Source organism: Camelus dromedarius, chromosome 25, assembly GCF_036321535.1.
Source record: "Camelus dromedarius isolate mCamDro1 chromosome 25, mCamDro1.pat, whole genome shotgun sequence".
Taxonomy (NCBI): Eukaryota; Metazoa; Chordata; class Mammalia; order Artiodactyla; family Camelidae; genus Camelus; species Camelus dromedarius.
This window is the reverse complement of record NC_087460.1, coordinates 1,010,104-1,025,726: the sequence shown is the minus strand read 5'-3', so window position 1 is coordinate 1,025,726 and position 15,623 is coordinate 1,010,104. Positions and strand designations below refer to the sequence as shown.

Sequence of the window (15,623 nt, the reverse complement as noted above, 5' to 3'; positions counted from 1 at the left end):
CATCACTGCTCCCCACAGCAGCCTCTGTCCACGAGCTCCTTCTGCCCTCCACTCACTTCCCACCCAGCTTTCCCTCTGGCACGTACTTCTCTTTCTCTACACATCACGTATACGCCGCTTCTTGACTTTCAAAAAAATCCACCGAGGAGGGCTCGGCTCTCACGCTCACATTCGCACACACAGGTCTCCCCATCCTTCCAGGGCAGGTCATTTCACGTTCGGTGTCCATCACTGAATTAGGATTGGCAGAGCCACATCAGGTACTATGATCCTATTTCCTTTCTTGAACAACATTAATTCCCAGGAATTAAGAATTGCCTCCTTCTCTCCCCCCTCTCAGTTTTTAATGTTCTTATATCATCACCAAACTCACTTAAAAAGGGCCTGTAATGTCCCAGTGGAGTCAAGCAATCCGCTACTATCAGCTGTAAATCCTTCCTCAGACGTGCTTCCCGAAGCCCCGCACCTTTCGACTGTAATTCCGACAGACTCCTCTTTAGCTGAGTTGCACAGGGGTCACGCTGGGACTGCTCTTCACCACTGCTCTCCGAGGTCCCTCACCTCCAACCTGTGCTGGGACCCCCTTTTCCTGGAAGGCCTGTGTACCAGCTGTAACAGCCCAAGTCATGCTCAGTAGCACATGAGCCCCACACCTCAGTGGCCTACACGGACAAAGGTTTATTTCTCACACACATTACCTGTCTGTCAGGGGTCATCTCTGTGCCACGTCATCTTCATTCCAGGACCCAGGCTGGCGGAGCAGCCTCCGCCTACACACCGTTAGTCATCACAGCAGAAGGAAGAGAGACATGGCCAATCGCGAGCTCGCTCTTCCAGCGTCTGCTCAGAAGTGACACCCATCACTCCCACCCACGTCCACTGGCCAGAGCAATCCACACAACCACACCCGAGTCCAGAGGGTGACTGTGTGCCACCCCCGGCGGGGTCAGTGCGGGGGAGGGGCCGAGTCACACGGCCCAGTCCGACGTCAGCAGGGCAGAGACGCCGTCCTCTGCGGGGAGGCAAGGGCAGTAACCGTGAGACCAAAGCTGTCATAGCGTGTCTTCTTCCTTCTGGTTCAGTCCTTCATCTTTTTGTGAACTCTGTCCTCCACCCTTGTGGGTTTATATCTTTTTTTATCTCTTTACTATTATTTAAGTATGTCCCATCTGTCATGTTGAGCCAAAAGTCTACCAACCAATTGCTTTAAAAGGGAAATTCTAGGACAGTGTCTATTTCAAAGACGAGTAATTATCATTCTCATCCAGTGTACCATTTTCCATTGTTTACAGCAGTTTTTCTAGGTCCTACAAATGTCAATAGAGGATTTAAACTGTATTTCTTTATGAATACAAAACCACCCAATAAGGTAAATTCACTTTAAAATTGAGTTTTCTAAGACAGCTTTGATCCTAACTATCTTGATTTTTGCCTTTTCTGATTTGCTCTAAGCTCCAAGCTTGTGTTTGCAATGAAATCAAGCAGCTCAAAAGAATTTCATTTTAATCCTGTAACCACAGACAATAATACAATCAACACAGTGGCCCAGCTCTGAAACGACGGCTGCTGCCTGTAACTTACCCTCAGTGTTACGATACACCTGGGGAAGCACACTGCTAAGATGCATCTCACATACCAAAACCTTATTTAGTTTTGAAATGGCAAACACAGCAAACAGTTACTAGAGGGTAATACTACACAAGAAACGGTCAGATTCAGCTTTTTGTTACATTAGTTTTTATTTGATATTCCTCTTTCTAATAACGGAGATACAGTAGAGTTTCAACTTAAAAAAGGAAACGTGCATTTCAAAGGCTGTTTCCATCTCAAAACAGTCATGGACACTCATCAACTGTATAATCCCTTCGACCTCAGGTGTCTCAATTATACAACAAGAATAACAGGGTTTCCAGGAAAAAGGTTTAAGAATTAAATAACCCACGGTACAGCCTTGACGGTGCCCGGCAGACAGTAAACGCTCACGGAACAAAAAAATTTCTGTCCTCATTTAACAGCTACCTCATCTACTTCTAAAGCTCGAACAGGTCAAATTCTATGACAACCAGGTTTAAACCCTAAACCCTACAAACCCCTTAATGTAAAGAATTATAAAACCATATGTTTTGTCTTTGGGCAAAATTCAAAGTTACTTATTTATTAAACACCTTTTTTCATTAAATGAAGGAAGTCTGAGGTTCTCAACTCTTTATTTTGCTCTTATAAACCCATCCAGGTCTAGAAAGGGATAGTTATCCCCGTAGGTACTAATTCTAACGCAGTGAATACAAAAACCTCACCACAAGCCTGTGTCCACTCTGCCTCCTGAAATGCCCAAATCTGGCCTAGGACATACTGGCCAAAGTGAAACGCCAGGCCCACACAGAGACCTTGACTCTACAGATCTTAGGGTGCAGGGTCTTAAAAGCCAGTCCTGAGTGAAGCTGGGGCCACTGTCCAAAGGATGACAAATGGATTTACGCAGCATCAGGGAATATGTAAACCGCGTGCAATTACTACATAAAGAATCAGGATTATTTAGAAATATTTGAGAGGTATTTGACACTCTGAAAACACCTGGGGTAAAACCTTCTAGGAACCTGTGATGTCAGAGACTGAAAAGGCTTTTGTAAATACACTCAACTAAGACCAAACGACTGTCTGCAAAGTCAAGCCACGCCAGTCGTCAAAGTGGAAAGAAAGCAAAATAAACTCAGAAAGGTGCAGATCTATTCTTTTCCACTCTTTGCTGCTCAACTGATTTCATTTCTTGCTCATGGAAATCCATCAGAAGCATGCCTCAACCTGCACCTGCACTGAAGAGGGGCGGGGCACAGCTGGTGGAGGGAAAACAGGGGCCTGCAGTCAGGGCGGCGGGTCTCCGCCAGGGCTGCCGCCTCCCTGAGACCCGGCCTCCTCATGTGCAGACCAGCAGGGAGACCGCCCTCCGAGGCTGTGACGGTGAAATGCAGTGAAGTAAAGGGAAGGGCCCATAACAGCGCCGTCCAACAGAAGCAGACGAGAACCGCAAACGGGAGCCACATGCACAGTTTTAAATCAAAAGTAGAAAAATGCAGGTGAAATTAACTTTAATAATATATTTTATTTAAACCAATATATTCAAAATATTACATTTCACCTGGTAAATTAATAGAAAACTACAGAAACTTTTCACTTTTTTTATTCCCAGCCCGGGAAAGTTAGTGTTAAATCAGCCTCACTGAAGAGAGTGTGTCCCACACCACTTGGTGTGACACTTAACAGGCGGCACTGCAGGGAGAATTTTAAACACCCGTACCAGCCAGACTGAGCATCCAAAGTAAGCGACCAGAAATTATTGTAACCACTAATCACCTATTTTATGCTTATTTTTGTGGTTATTTTGTTTTCCTTAGGATCTGAATTATATATTAATCTGACATAGAATCTAGTAATCTTAAAAACAGAACAAATAACCTGACGTAACAAGCAGCACACAAAAAATCCAAACAACTACGACCTACAAGTGCCCAAACTGCACTTTCCAGCTAAGAAACAGGAACAAACAAAATCTCTCTATGTTACTATATGCTGTGAAATGTGTTTTTCACTTCATAGCAAAGTCATACTATAGTTTCAACAGCTTTCATTTTTTTCTCGTAAAAAATGTAACTGTATTCTCTAAATAGGTGACACCTATCACGACAACCTGGTCACGTGTGAATAGAGTGGCAGGCGCGCACAGCATGAAAATGATGCCACACAGCTACTTCGCAACAGTCCAAGGGGCCGAACCCTTGAACACCACCTGCATCACGCTCATTGCTGAGGCAGCACTGAACGGCACGCAGCAGGCAGGCTCTGTGCCCTGAGCTCTGGGCGGGGGGTGGCACGGAAATGCTCTCGGCCTGGGTCTTTCTGGGAGTCAGCCCGGCACAGGGCCCGGCACCCGCGCCCTCACCCACCGTCTGTGGGCTGCCCGCCCGTCTGACAAGGACCATGCTGCTGCCTGATAGGACTTAAACTCAGTGACCTAGACTCTCTGGATTTGATTTTCCTTTTACTACATATCCACAAGACAGTAGATGTGAAGACAGGCCGCTCCCTCCAGCCTCTCAGTGCATGCTCAGTCAGAAGGGACAAACGGGCCGAAGCGCTGACCCAGGACCTGTGGTACCGCCTGGCTGGAGGCTCGCCCCCTCCAGCCCCCCAGCCCCACTCAGGTGCCGGCACACGGCGGCCGAGTCCCACCAGCACATGCACACCGTCTCTGCACAGACCCCCTAGGGAAGAAGCTAGCCCTCCCAAGGCATGCTTTTCCCAGCTAACCAGTGCCCCCCCATGCCACCAGTCACAGACACAAGACAGCGACAGTCACACGCGGTCCCCAGCCGCGCTCAGACAGACTCACATCTGGCGTTTCTGTAGAGGAGGAAGGGGTCCTGGAGCAGGAAATCCAGGTCTTTCGTGATGGGCTCCGTCCTGTTCTCCATGCTCAGCCTGTTCATGATGGTGAAGCCGTGCTTGGGAGAAGCTGACCTAGCACCCGCCAGGGCGGGGACAGAGACAAGCCGTCAGGGCAGAGCGTCTCAGGGCTGCTGCACGCAGCCACCCCGTCCCCATGGCCACCTGTCTCCCAGGCTACGCCAGGGAGTGGGATGTGGGCGTGCGGCCACCACCGATGCTCTGGTAAAACCAAGCCGCACTTCTTTGCGCGTGTGCACTGCCTGCCCCCTGCCTAGGCCGTAAGCGCCTTTAAGGCAGGGATGGTAACTATTTTGTACAAAATTACTGACAGACACTTTTAAAGACTCCTGACAGTTAATAGAGCGTTCATCACAATTACATAAAGAACTTTTTCATAGAGAATGTTAGTGTTGGTCTGAAATTGAAAGCTGCCCAATTTCTTAGAGAAATGATTTCACTCTGGTCAGTGAACTTGGAGAAGATATAAGTAAAAGTTTACACAACTTAGAGCAAAGAGCAGATATTTAGTTTTCTTCCATATAAAGCAAACAGCTTCACAGATAAACTACTATAAAAGCCTCCATCCATAAAAATGGGACATTTAGTGACTTTCCATTCTTCATTTCATTCAAGAAACTTTCAGTGCCTCCTCTGGCAGGCAGAGAGCCCAGGTTACACAGAAGCGAACATGCCTAGGTGCGCCTGTCTACCGCCGGGGGCCTCTGCTGACACAGGAGTGCACGTGCTCACAGGCGGGACAAGCCGCAGGACCGTGACTCGGGCTTGGGCTCAGGGTGGCCACCCCACAGAAACGCAGGGCTCCGCAGGAAGGAAAGGGGGTCATGTCTCACTCGTATTTCACCTCTAACCATTTGATGCGATAAAGAAGTAAAATGCAGCTACATTACCACCTGCAGGCTTCTTCTGAGGCCTGCGATTTAAACCCTGACGGCAGGCGATCCTTGCCGACTTTGCTTTACTAAGAAGGCAGGCGGCGGCCATGTAGTCAATACCAGAATAACCATGCCAATCATGTCAACTGAAATTCTGGGGGAGAAGGCTGCTTTCTGACGGCTGGCCCTCTGGAAATCACCAGTGGCTTAATCACATTACAGAAAGACAGACACGGGAGGAGACAAAGGAAACATGTAATTTTAAAATGGGATTAGGTGTTTTTACACCGAATCAGAGTCTGATTCTTCCAGGGCTTCATTATCACAACAGGACCGATGGTGGGGTCTCCCTGATGGTGGGGCTGCTCTCCATCTCACAGTGCACAGAGCAGGCTGGGGGACACATGTGCCAGCTCTTCTAAAGCAGCACTGACAAGTCAGAATGCACGCCGGCAGCCCCATTATCTGCACCCAGACCCCCTCCCGACTCCCACAGGCTTCCGCCGTCCCCCACCCAGCAAAGGCCTCACACACCAGGCCCGGTACTGGATGGGGGGGCGGGGGGCCTCTTATTCCTACACAGGTAGTTTGGGGAAGCGATTAAGGGACTAGGGAAGGACTTGCTTCTCGGTTTAAAGGTCTGTGTACCCGACAGCTCCAGCAGGGACTCAAGAGTATATTCAGAAGTACTTGAACATGCAAACCTACGTTTGTTTCAGTACAAAAGAGAAGGTACCTGCATACCCTGCTAGTCTTCCGCACTCAGCCCCACTAACCCCTGCAGTAAGTCAGCAACGCGCGGTAATAACACACCTTCTCCCTCACCTCTCAGAAGAGCGACGCTTGTGGGAAGCAAATGAGAAGGCACACCCTGTGCTTGTCTTCCCTCCCACTCACCAGAACCCCAAGAGCAGTGCACACTCCACTGAGGATGCTCTCGGGGTGCATGTTCTGTGCCTCTGGATGTTCTGGAACAGACTGTAAACTACTCATCCGCTGGCTCCAGGGCACTCCCGCCATCTTGTGAGGAAGCCAAGCTCCTCGGGCTGCTCCTGCTCCCCAGCCTCACTCACCCACTGCTTCCCCTCCGCCCACCCGAGGCCCCTCTGTCCCTGCCCCGGGCCCGCAGCGGGTCTCTCTGAGCTGCTCTAGCTCTGCCTGTATCTCTGGGGCCGATTCCTCTCTGCATCCTTGCTGGCCCTAAAACCCAACCTTTACCCCCATCAGCGTCCTCTCCTTCAAAGAACACTTCTCTCCTGGTTCCAAAGACCAAATAAATGCAGATGACTCCACACCCTGTCTCTGTCCCTGCCCAGTCCCAGGGGCCTGGGCGCCTTCATCTCAATGCCCCACAGTCACTCCAAAATCATTATTTCAAACTAAAACTAAAACTTATCCTCAAAGCAGATCCTCAACCTCCTGTCTTTCTGCTCCGCCAGTGATCCTGTCATTCTCAGTTTTCCAGTCCAAAATCTCAGCGCCGCTGCGAATACCACCGTTTCCTCCACCTGCAGTCTTTCCATCAACCCTTCCACCTCCGCTTCTGTCATTCTGCTCCACGTTCTCAGCATCTCTTACCTGCTCCATCTTCCCAGTGTCCTGGTGACGCTAGCACCCTGCCTCTCCCCATACGTCCTGCCACCACGCCACGACCCCCCGACTAGGAGACCTCCCAGACTCCCCACTGCTGAGAAGACAGAGTGCAGAATCCTCAGTCTGCTAGTCCAAGTCACAACACCTCTCCTCCCTCACTGTCAACCTCTAACTCCTATCAACCAGTATAAACCCTGCACCAGAGTCCACACTGTGGCTTGTCTCAGAAGGCGGACAGGGTTGTGTGTGTGCGGGCACCCTTCCTGTCTCCTCAGTGAAGCCGCTGGCCTCGGGAGGGCGAGCACCAGGCCTCTGTATCTTGTCCCTGTAACCCATGGGCGGCGGTGGGCTTTAGCTGTGACACCTCAGATGTATAAAAGGTTTGGCTGTTAAGACAACATACACACTACAGATCTCTGTGCACGTGTGATACTAACAATTTCTGATAAAAATTACCCCCAAACATGAATTTATTAACCCTATCCTGAAACATCTTCTATTAACTATAAATGGAGGCCTCAGACATCTTTCAGTTCACGCTTCTTTAACGAGTCAAGGGGTGGGTGTGACCAATAAAACTCCCTTCCAAATACTGATTAAATAAGCCAGTATTCTTAATAATGTTCTTCAAGATCCTTGCCAATGCACTGTATGCAAACACTTCGTACCATTCATTTGAATTAAAGAATATTTAATACTGATTTTAAAAGAACACAAAGATTTAAGTTCACTTATACTGAAGGTTAAACTGTATTCTGAAATTAGTATTCATCACTATACAGATGACACTATCCAGCACTCCCTTCCTTATGTCTACTGATAACTTCAAACTAAGATCCCATTACTTCACTCCTCCGAAATAAAACTGCGCTTGAAGATGGGTGACACAACAGAGCTAAGACAGTATTTCGAAGACTGTCCATTTCTTTATAAAACTAAAACACTCTTACCTTGTGTAAACAAATAAGGTTCCTTCTACATCAGTCTTTTCCTAGAAAAATAAAAACAAAACAAAGAGCAAAATATGTCTATTCTCTTCAATAGGAAGCATTCACAGGAGAGAACATAAACTTCTCAGAGGACAGGAATTCCGTCCGGCTTCAGTGGGCCCAGTCTCTGTAACGGGAGGGCAACCCTCAGGGGAAGGAAGGAGGAAAGCAGCTTTCCCGCCAGGTGCGGCCCTGCTGAGCAGGCAGCAGGGACCCTCTCCTGTCGCCATTTACAAAGGAAACCATCACTATCTCCCTTTACCAAACACAGGGACAGCAGCACACCTCTGGCTGAACAATAAGAAAGTGAAAACGCCCCGGGGATTTCACTGGAAAGAATCACAGCGACTGTGCCGTCTTTCCCTCCACCCCTGACCTGCAGAAACCACTGGTGTCTGCCCTTCACCCGCCTCTTCATCTCTGGTTTCACTTTCTCCTGTCCATCCTGTCACCCGGAGGGCAGAGGCTCTGCCGGTAACTCTTTGACGACGACACACAGGGCGCAACGATGCCGTCGTTTTCTGACAAATGAATCACCTCCTGCGTGCAGAATATTTAGAGTCAAGTCTGATCTTTGAAATAAAGTTACTAAGCTCAGACTCAAGAAATCTGCCTGAGAGAAACTGGGAAAGGTGTAAGGCTAAAAAGATAAACTATCGCTTCACTGGGAAAGGCTCTTGTCCACCTCTACCAAGGCTGGAGCCCAGGCCCCGATGAAAATGTTCAGATACTAAAAAAAAAAAATCTAAGTACCCATTTGTCTGATTAACTAGTAATCAAATTACTGTAACTCAGGGTTTAAAATGTATTTTTGCTCTTCACATGGTTTAATTTCAGCATTTTATTTAACCTCTTAATATTTTGTTATTTACACATCCATTACCAAAGTTATTCAAAATTTAAGTACTCAGTAATTTTGGTGAAAATACTCTTTTGCAGAAGCAAAAGTGTGACATTAAAATGATAATTCTGAAAAGGCACACAAAACATTGGAAGCCTGCTCCTTCCTTTCTAGGCCCGAGTAATCCATTGTCCTTAAACTGGATTTACTAGTAAGTAAAGTGATCACTTCTACGAAGACAAAGCACTTCCCTGTCTTCCAGCATTTGACCCTGCACTGATCACCCCAGAGATCCAAACCAGGGCGTTCAGAGATCAGCACACAGAAAGGGGGTCGCTTCTGGCCTGTTTCCCTTCTTCCTTAATGAAGCAGGAATAGAAATTACCTTCTCCTTCAGGGGAAAAAAAAAGACTTTAATGCCCAATTTTAGTTTTGAAAAATCCAGAATCAGAATTGTGAAAGGCATCATGCGTCTCCTGAAATTATCCTCTAACTCAAAATAAGCAATTCTTAGTTTACTATTCCACATCTCAGCTTCTCTACTGAAGAGTTAACCAGCTTACACCAATCAGATCTTTTGATGAAGAATGTACTTTTCATCAAAGGCTCTATGACACCTAGATAAAAAGGGCTTAGGAAATGTAAATTTATGATTTATTAGGGCTGAAACAGCTCAAACTCACGCATTTTCTCTGTCCCTCCATAGTTACCAAAGGGTAAGCAGGTTTTTTTTCCGTCTGGGCAAAGCCCAGGTTTGGGGGTCTGGGGAACAGTTAAAGCTAAATTTTATTAGATCCTCCTTAGGCCCTCCAACTAAAGAAGACTTTCATTTTAAAGTAGTAGTTCACAGTTCTGGGGGATTTCAGCTTAAATTTTAAAAGTACAATTCAATGACTTAATATTATACTCTATTATAAAATCTAACAAGTGCTAAAAAACTAAGTAGTTCAAAATTTAAAATAAAGTGGAATGGAAAATAGTGCTAGTTTGCAAATTACTGAGACTTGGCACACTATTTGACACTTCTGAAACAACATAACCTGTATCTGAGTATCCTGTTAAAATAGTGAAAAAGTAAATCTCCATTTACCCTCTAAGTCTGTCTCTCCCGATCACGGATGTAGCACCTGAGTCACCTAAGAAGCATTCAACAAAATCATACGCTTGGGCCTCGTATCCAGAGACTCCCACTCGGTGGGCTGCGCTTCTTAAAACTCCAGATGATCTTGACACACAGAGCTCACACCACTAGCTAGAAACAGCGGGACACTAGTCACTCCAGGGCAGTTCCTCAAGCTCAGCAGTTCTGACATTCGGGCCAGGCGAACCTTGGTGGCGGGGGCCTGTCCCAGGCATCGCAGGACACTTAGCAGCAACCCTTTCCTCCACCTCCGGCTGCCCGTAACATGCTCCCTCTCAGAGTGACAACCAAAAATGTTCCCCAGACCCTGCCAATGTCGCCCCCGGGCAAAATCAACTCCAGCTGAGAACTCCTGCACTGGGGGCTGGGAGGGAAGAGTAACGCCAGGGTGAGACCCTTCAGCTGACACACAGGCACTGTGGGGGACTGGGCTTCCCTCTCAGTGGGATGTAGGTCTCATTCCAAAACTCCTACTCCAGTCCTGACATCGTCTTTCTTAATCCTTCCTTAAAACAGTTCTTTCTCTGTCCAGCCCTGATTCCTCCCTGATGAGGCCATCCTTCATCTATTTCAGTGTAATAAGAATTCCTCTCCTTCGGGTCCCATCGGCTGCATTTCTCCTCTGCCCTCAAGAATGTCCTGGATACTTTTACTAGGTCTATGTTCAACAGCTCCTGACTGGTGGCACATGGAGATGGGGTGGCAATTTGTTTTTCCCGAGCAACTGCTCTGCAGCCAAACTAGGTCTCTCTCTCTCTTTTCTTCGGGCTACCACAGCCTTGAAGATTAGCACTTTGAAAGAATGCCTTTTACTGAGTGAATTATGCGCTGTCTGAAGGCAACAAGTCCAGGAAGCAGGAAGGCTTAACTCCTGTAAACAAGGACCTGCGACCCTGGTGCCTTCTGCTGCGGCTGGAGCGGGAGGGCTTGGCCGGGCGTCTGATAACCTGCAGCTATTCTAACGCGCGTGTCTCGCGGATCCCGTCCAGAGTCTAGAGGGAACAACTGTTTGTTACTCGAGAGCAACGCGCTCCTGGGCGTGGTAACGTCTCAGACTCCCCCAGACTCTCTGGGGTCAAGTGAGCTCAGAGAACCACACACCGCGGCCCCTCGACTCTACTACAGGGTTTCCTCCATGAGTCGGGACTCTAAGCCTTTGGCGTATTTCTGCTGAGCGGCGTAACGGCCACGCGCAGAGGAGCTCTGCACCGTTTTAAGTTCCACCACGGCGTCGCTCCATGTCCCTCAGTCAAAGACCCGGGCGACAAGCTCCCCCGAAACCAGGGAGAGGCGGCCCCCTCGCCCCGTCTTGTTTCGTCGGCCTCCAGTCCCTGCCCCGTTTGGGGAAAACCTCCCGTGAACTTCCTCAGCTGCGGCCTGGGGCCGAAACCGCTCTCCTCCCTCCCGCCGTGGGGGCCGCTGCCCAGCGTCGTCACTGTCGGGAGGGCCCCTGGGTTGGGGGGGGGGGGGCGGCATTACTGCCTGCAGGGGGCCCGTGGCCGCATAAGGGCCGGGGGCGGCGGGCTGAGGAGACGCGCGAGCGTGTCCAGCCGGGAAGCCTCCCGGCGGTGCGCGAGCCCGAGCGCCTGGCGCCGCCCCCCGGGGCTGAGCTCTCCGCGCTCTGCGGCTTCCGCCAAAGCCGCGGAAGCGCGGCCCGAAGCGGGCGGGCCGGCGTCGCGGGGACTCCGGGGACGCGGGGGAGGGTCCCCGCGCCCCGGCCCGGCCCCGCCCGCACGCTCGCCCGCACGCACCCACTCGTTGGCCCGGTGGCCGAAGGTGTACAGGGCCACCTGGCTGGCCACGTCCACGATGCGGCTGATGTAGGGGTCGTGGCGCCGGAGGGCCGCCAGGCTGATGTCGCGCCCCTTCCCCGCCTGGCCGCCCGCCGCCGCCGCCGCCGCCATCTTCCCGTCGGCCCGCGGGGCGCGGCAGCCCTCTGGGCAGAGCGCAGAGCGCGCAGGCGTCGCTGGTCGATGGCCGCGCCGCGCCCCCGCGATCGTTGCTACGGCAACCGCACGCCGGCGCCCGCGCGGTCCTGCGGCGCCCGGGGCCGCGCGGAGCGCGAGCATCCCGCGGGCCCGAGCATCGCCGGACGCCGGGCGCGCGTAACTGATAACGATAATCACGAACACGCTTCAAGCGTGCGCACCGGACAGGGAGGGACTGCGATTTCCGGAGCGCGGACACCCGGTGGTTCTCAAAGTGCTGCCCTCCACGCCCTGGGGGCTCCGATTCCGTTTCAGGGGGTCTTCCGGGTCAGAACCGTTTTCACGGCAGCCCTAAGACGCACCTGATTCGTGCACCGTGCTGACTTTTGCACGGAAGCTGCAAAAACCAGGTGGGAGGAAGTGCAGGTGTCTTAGCATGCATCCAGGCGAGCACCGCGCTCTACAGGCCAGTGTCACTGGACAGGGTACGTGAAGGCAGAAAAATTACTAATTTTATTACATTTCAACCCTTGGTACACCCTTAAAATTCCGTGTGAAAAAATAGGAGGAATGCATAAAGCACGTGTGCTGAATTCTGAGGTGCCCTGTCTGCCTCCAGGAAGACACTTGGGTGCTTGAGATGCAAGCTGAATTAGTGTTTCTATTTCTATTTTCACAGAACACTATTTTTACTTGAAAGAAAGATGGACAAACTGGTTATTCAGACAGGCATTTGACAGACATTTTTTAGAAAACAAATAACATGCACCTGTCACTTCCAGGAAAACAAGGGGTAATTATTGTTGCCAGTGATTGTTCTTGAGCTTTAAATTGAGAATTAGAAGTTTACAAAATGTGTATCCACTGCCGTTAGCCTGACAGCTTCTTAAAGTCTTTCCTCATGAGACTGGGCATTTGGAAAGCCTGCGAGGAGGGATTTGCTGGTTAGACCCTGGGAGAAAGGTGAATGTTTATCACTCTGGTATATGCATAACTGGATGTACATTTTTGTTAAAAATATTTCAATAGAGATTTAACATTTCCTTTATAAAGGAATTTATCTTTGAGTCTTGGAGTCTAGGGGCAAAGTCTACCTTCTGATAATTTCAGAGAGCGTAATACACCCTCGTGGTCTCCCTAGTTCTTGGCCCGATGCCTTGTGCTGAACAGAGATTTGTAAATGCTGATTCTGCTGAGCTCAACCACGAGTTAGCTGAATTTACACATTAAATGTCAGCTTTTTTTTTTTTTTTTTTTTTTTTAAAGCTCACGATTTAGAGACTACTGAGATCCAGGTTGGTGTAAAAGGGCACACAATATCCAGTCCTGATCTTTCGGAGTTTACCTTCTAAGGAAGGTAGAAAAAAATGGAAAGGTTTGTTTAATTTTCCCTGTTACAAAGAAAAACAAGAAAGAAACTGGGAAACCCCTTGAAGATTAGCCATCACACTCAGAAAAAGAAGATACATAATAGCTTCAACATTGCAATGTTGTTCCTGTCCTGGCCCTAGAGCTTTGTTCTCTTAAAATTCTCCCCCCACCCCCATTCTTAAAGAGCTAACCTTCTAGGATGAAGACAGACTTCTGCCTGATTTCCACTTGAAGACTCTGTGTTTGTAAAATCAGGCCACCATCATCACTTATCCAAATATACTAAGTTGCAGTCTCTGTATTAGTAAAAGTCCATTTAAAATAGGCAAATGCCTTTAAAATCCACTAAACTCCAACTACCACTGGCTTCCCCAGTGCGGTCATGCTTACACTGGGTTTCCAGAAGCTGCATCATGACACCTTGAACAAATATTGGGGACTTCGCGGTTTCATGATTATTTTATAGTTCTCATTATGAAATAAAATACATGCAAACACTTGGTAGCATAAAGTTGTATACCACTTCGAATTTAAAAGTTATAGTATGATTAAAAAAAATCTGGGTCCAGGATTTTTATACTGTTGCAATGACTAAGATAAAATTCACCACTTAAGGTAATTGTAAGAACACAGGATGTTCACATTGTTTGGAAATAGGGGTATAACTGAAAAATGTTTGGTTTTGTGGCCATGTATGGATGTTGATGTGCAAATATAAACTGACTTTTTTTACGGCATAAAAGTCTGGAAACATAATTACACAGTCTGTTTTATTAGCAGTCTTTTCTCTTTTTTAAATATATATTTTTTCGTTGAAGTAGAGTCAGTTTACAATGTTGAGTCAATTTCTGGTGCACAGCACAGTGCTTCAGTCATACATGGACATACACATACTCATTTTCATATTCTTTTTCACCATAAGCTACTACAAGATATTCAACATAGTCCCCTGTGCTGTGCAGTACAAACTTGTTGTTTATCTATTTTATATCTAGTAGTTATATTAGTACTCATTTCTTTACTGTGTAAATTCCTTCCAAATTTTGCATTTGTCCAGTAGTAGGATATATTGAAATGGAGGGGAAAGAGGAGCTTCCAGGATGCCCCTAAGAGTTTGTGCCTCCAAAGTGACGTAGGCAGCCTCTGATGCCTTGTTTGTGCTGCCTGTATAAATTGTCCTTCATCCTCAGAATTTTGTGCCGAGGGGTGACATGGGCGAGGCGCTCGTGCCCTCTGCCTCCCGGGGGAGGGGACGGCTTGCCGCTGTGCGTTATCAGTTTTATGCGTGCTTCATTTCTTTTTTAAGCGGCAGAGCCCAGCAGAAAGGGCAGCTCCCTGGAAAGGAAAACTAGTTTAACTTATTTTTATCTGTGTGACCTCACCTGCGACTTGGGGATAATAATATCACCTCTTGTAGGGTACATGAGCTCACGTGAGAAGAGAATGTACCCGGGAAGGCTCTGCGGCATGTAAAGTGTTCTGCAAGTGAGAAGGCTGTTACTGTTATAATTACCAGCATCATCCTTATCATTTCCAACAGACACCCACTGACTAATTACCTCGTCCACATTCAAATCATCACAACAGATTTCTGCTTAAGTGACAAGGAACAGGTTAGATCTCAAGGCAGTTCATTCTTTATACATATATTTTGTAATTTATTGAAGTATCGTTAACTTACTATGTTGTGTTAGGTTCAGGTACACAGAGAGTGATTCAGTTACACACATACATATACACGTACACATCCTTTTTTGGCTTCTTTTCCATTATAGGTTATTACAAGACATTGAATATAGTTCCCTGTGCTGTACAGCAGGTCCTTGTTGTTTATCTATTTTATATATACTAGTGTGTATATGTTAACCCCAAACTCCTAATTTATCCCCCCACCCCTCGGCTTTCCACTTTGGTAGCCATAGTTTGTTTTCTATGTCTATGAGTCTATTTCGGGTTTGTAAATATGTTCACTTGTATTGTTTTTTTAAGATTCCACATATAAGTGATATTATATGATATTTGTCTTTCTCTGTCTGACATACTTGACTCAGTATGACCATCTCCAGGTCCAACAATGTGGCTGCAAATGACATTATTTCATTCTTTTTATGGCTGAGTAGTATTGCATTTTATATATATATATAAAATGTATATATATATACACACACACACTATATATATATATATATATATATATATATATATATATATATATATATATATACACACACACATCCCACCTCTTCTTTATCCAGTCATCTGTCCGTGGACGTTTAGGTTGCTTCCATGTCTTGGCTGCTGTAACTTGTGCTGCTGTGAACACTGCATTCCCAATATTGTTACTTGATAGAGGATGTGGGCTAAGACACGTTTGTCAGGAGGTCCACAAACAGAGGAAGGAATAATGTAGGAGATGCAGCCCAG

At 47.7% G+C, this 15,623-nt stretch overlaps 2 protein-coding genes across 21 annotated transcripts in view; one reads left to right on the top strand and one right to left on the bottom strand.

Moving 5' to 3' along the window:
• DCP1B (decapping mRNA 1B) overlaps nucleotides 1-11,810 on the bottom strand; it is a 42,065-nt gene extending 30,255 nt beyond the window's left edge. The window contains exons 1-4 of one of the 5 annotated variants that reach the window (XM_064478860.1): nucleotides 11,652-11,766; nucleotides 8,295-8,458; nucleotides 7,880-7,920; nucleotides 4,388-4,515 (exon numbers count right to left, since the gene is read on the bottom strand). In XM_064478860.1, the coding sequence (XP_064334930.1) occupies nucleotides 4,388-4,515; nucleotides 7,880-7,920; nucleotides 8,295-8,336 (211 nt within the window). In that variant the 5' untranslated portion in view covers nucleotides 8,337-8,458; nucleotides 11,652-11,766. Of the gene's footprint in view, nucleotides 1-4,387; nucleotides 4,516-7,879; nucleotides 7,921-8,294; nucleotides 8,459-9,849; nucleotides 11,554-11,651 lie in introns of those variants that run through there. The other 4 variants (XM_064478858.1, XM_031444406.2, XM_064478859.1 and 1 more) reach the window with 4 other exon arrangements.
• Nucleotides 1-15,623, top strand: part of CACNA1C (calcium voltage-gated channel subunit alpha1 C) — a 435,322-nt gene that overhangs the window by 15,170 nt on the left and 404,529 nt on the right. The window lies entirely within an intron of this gene.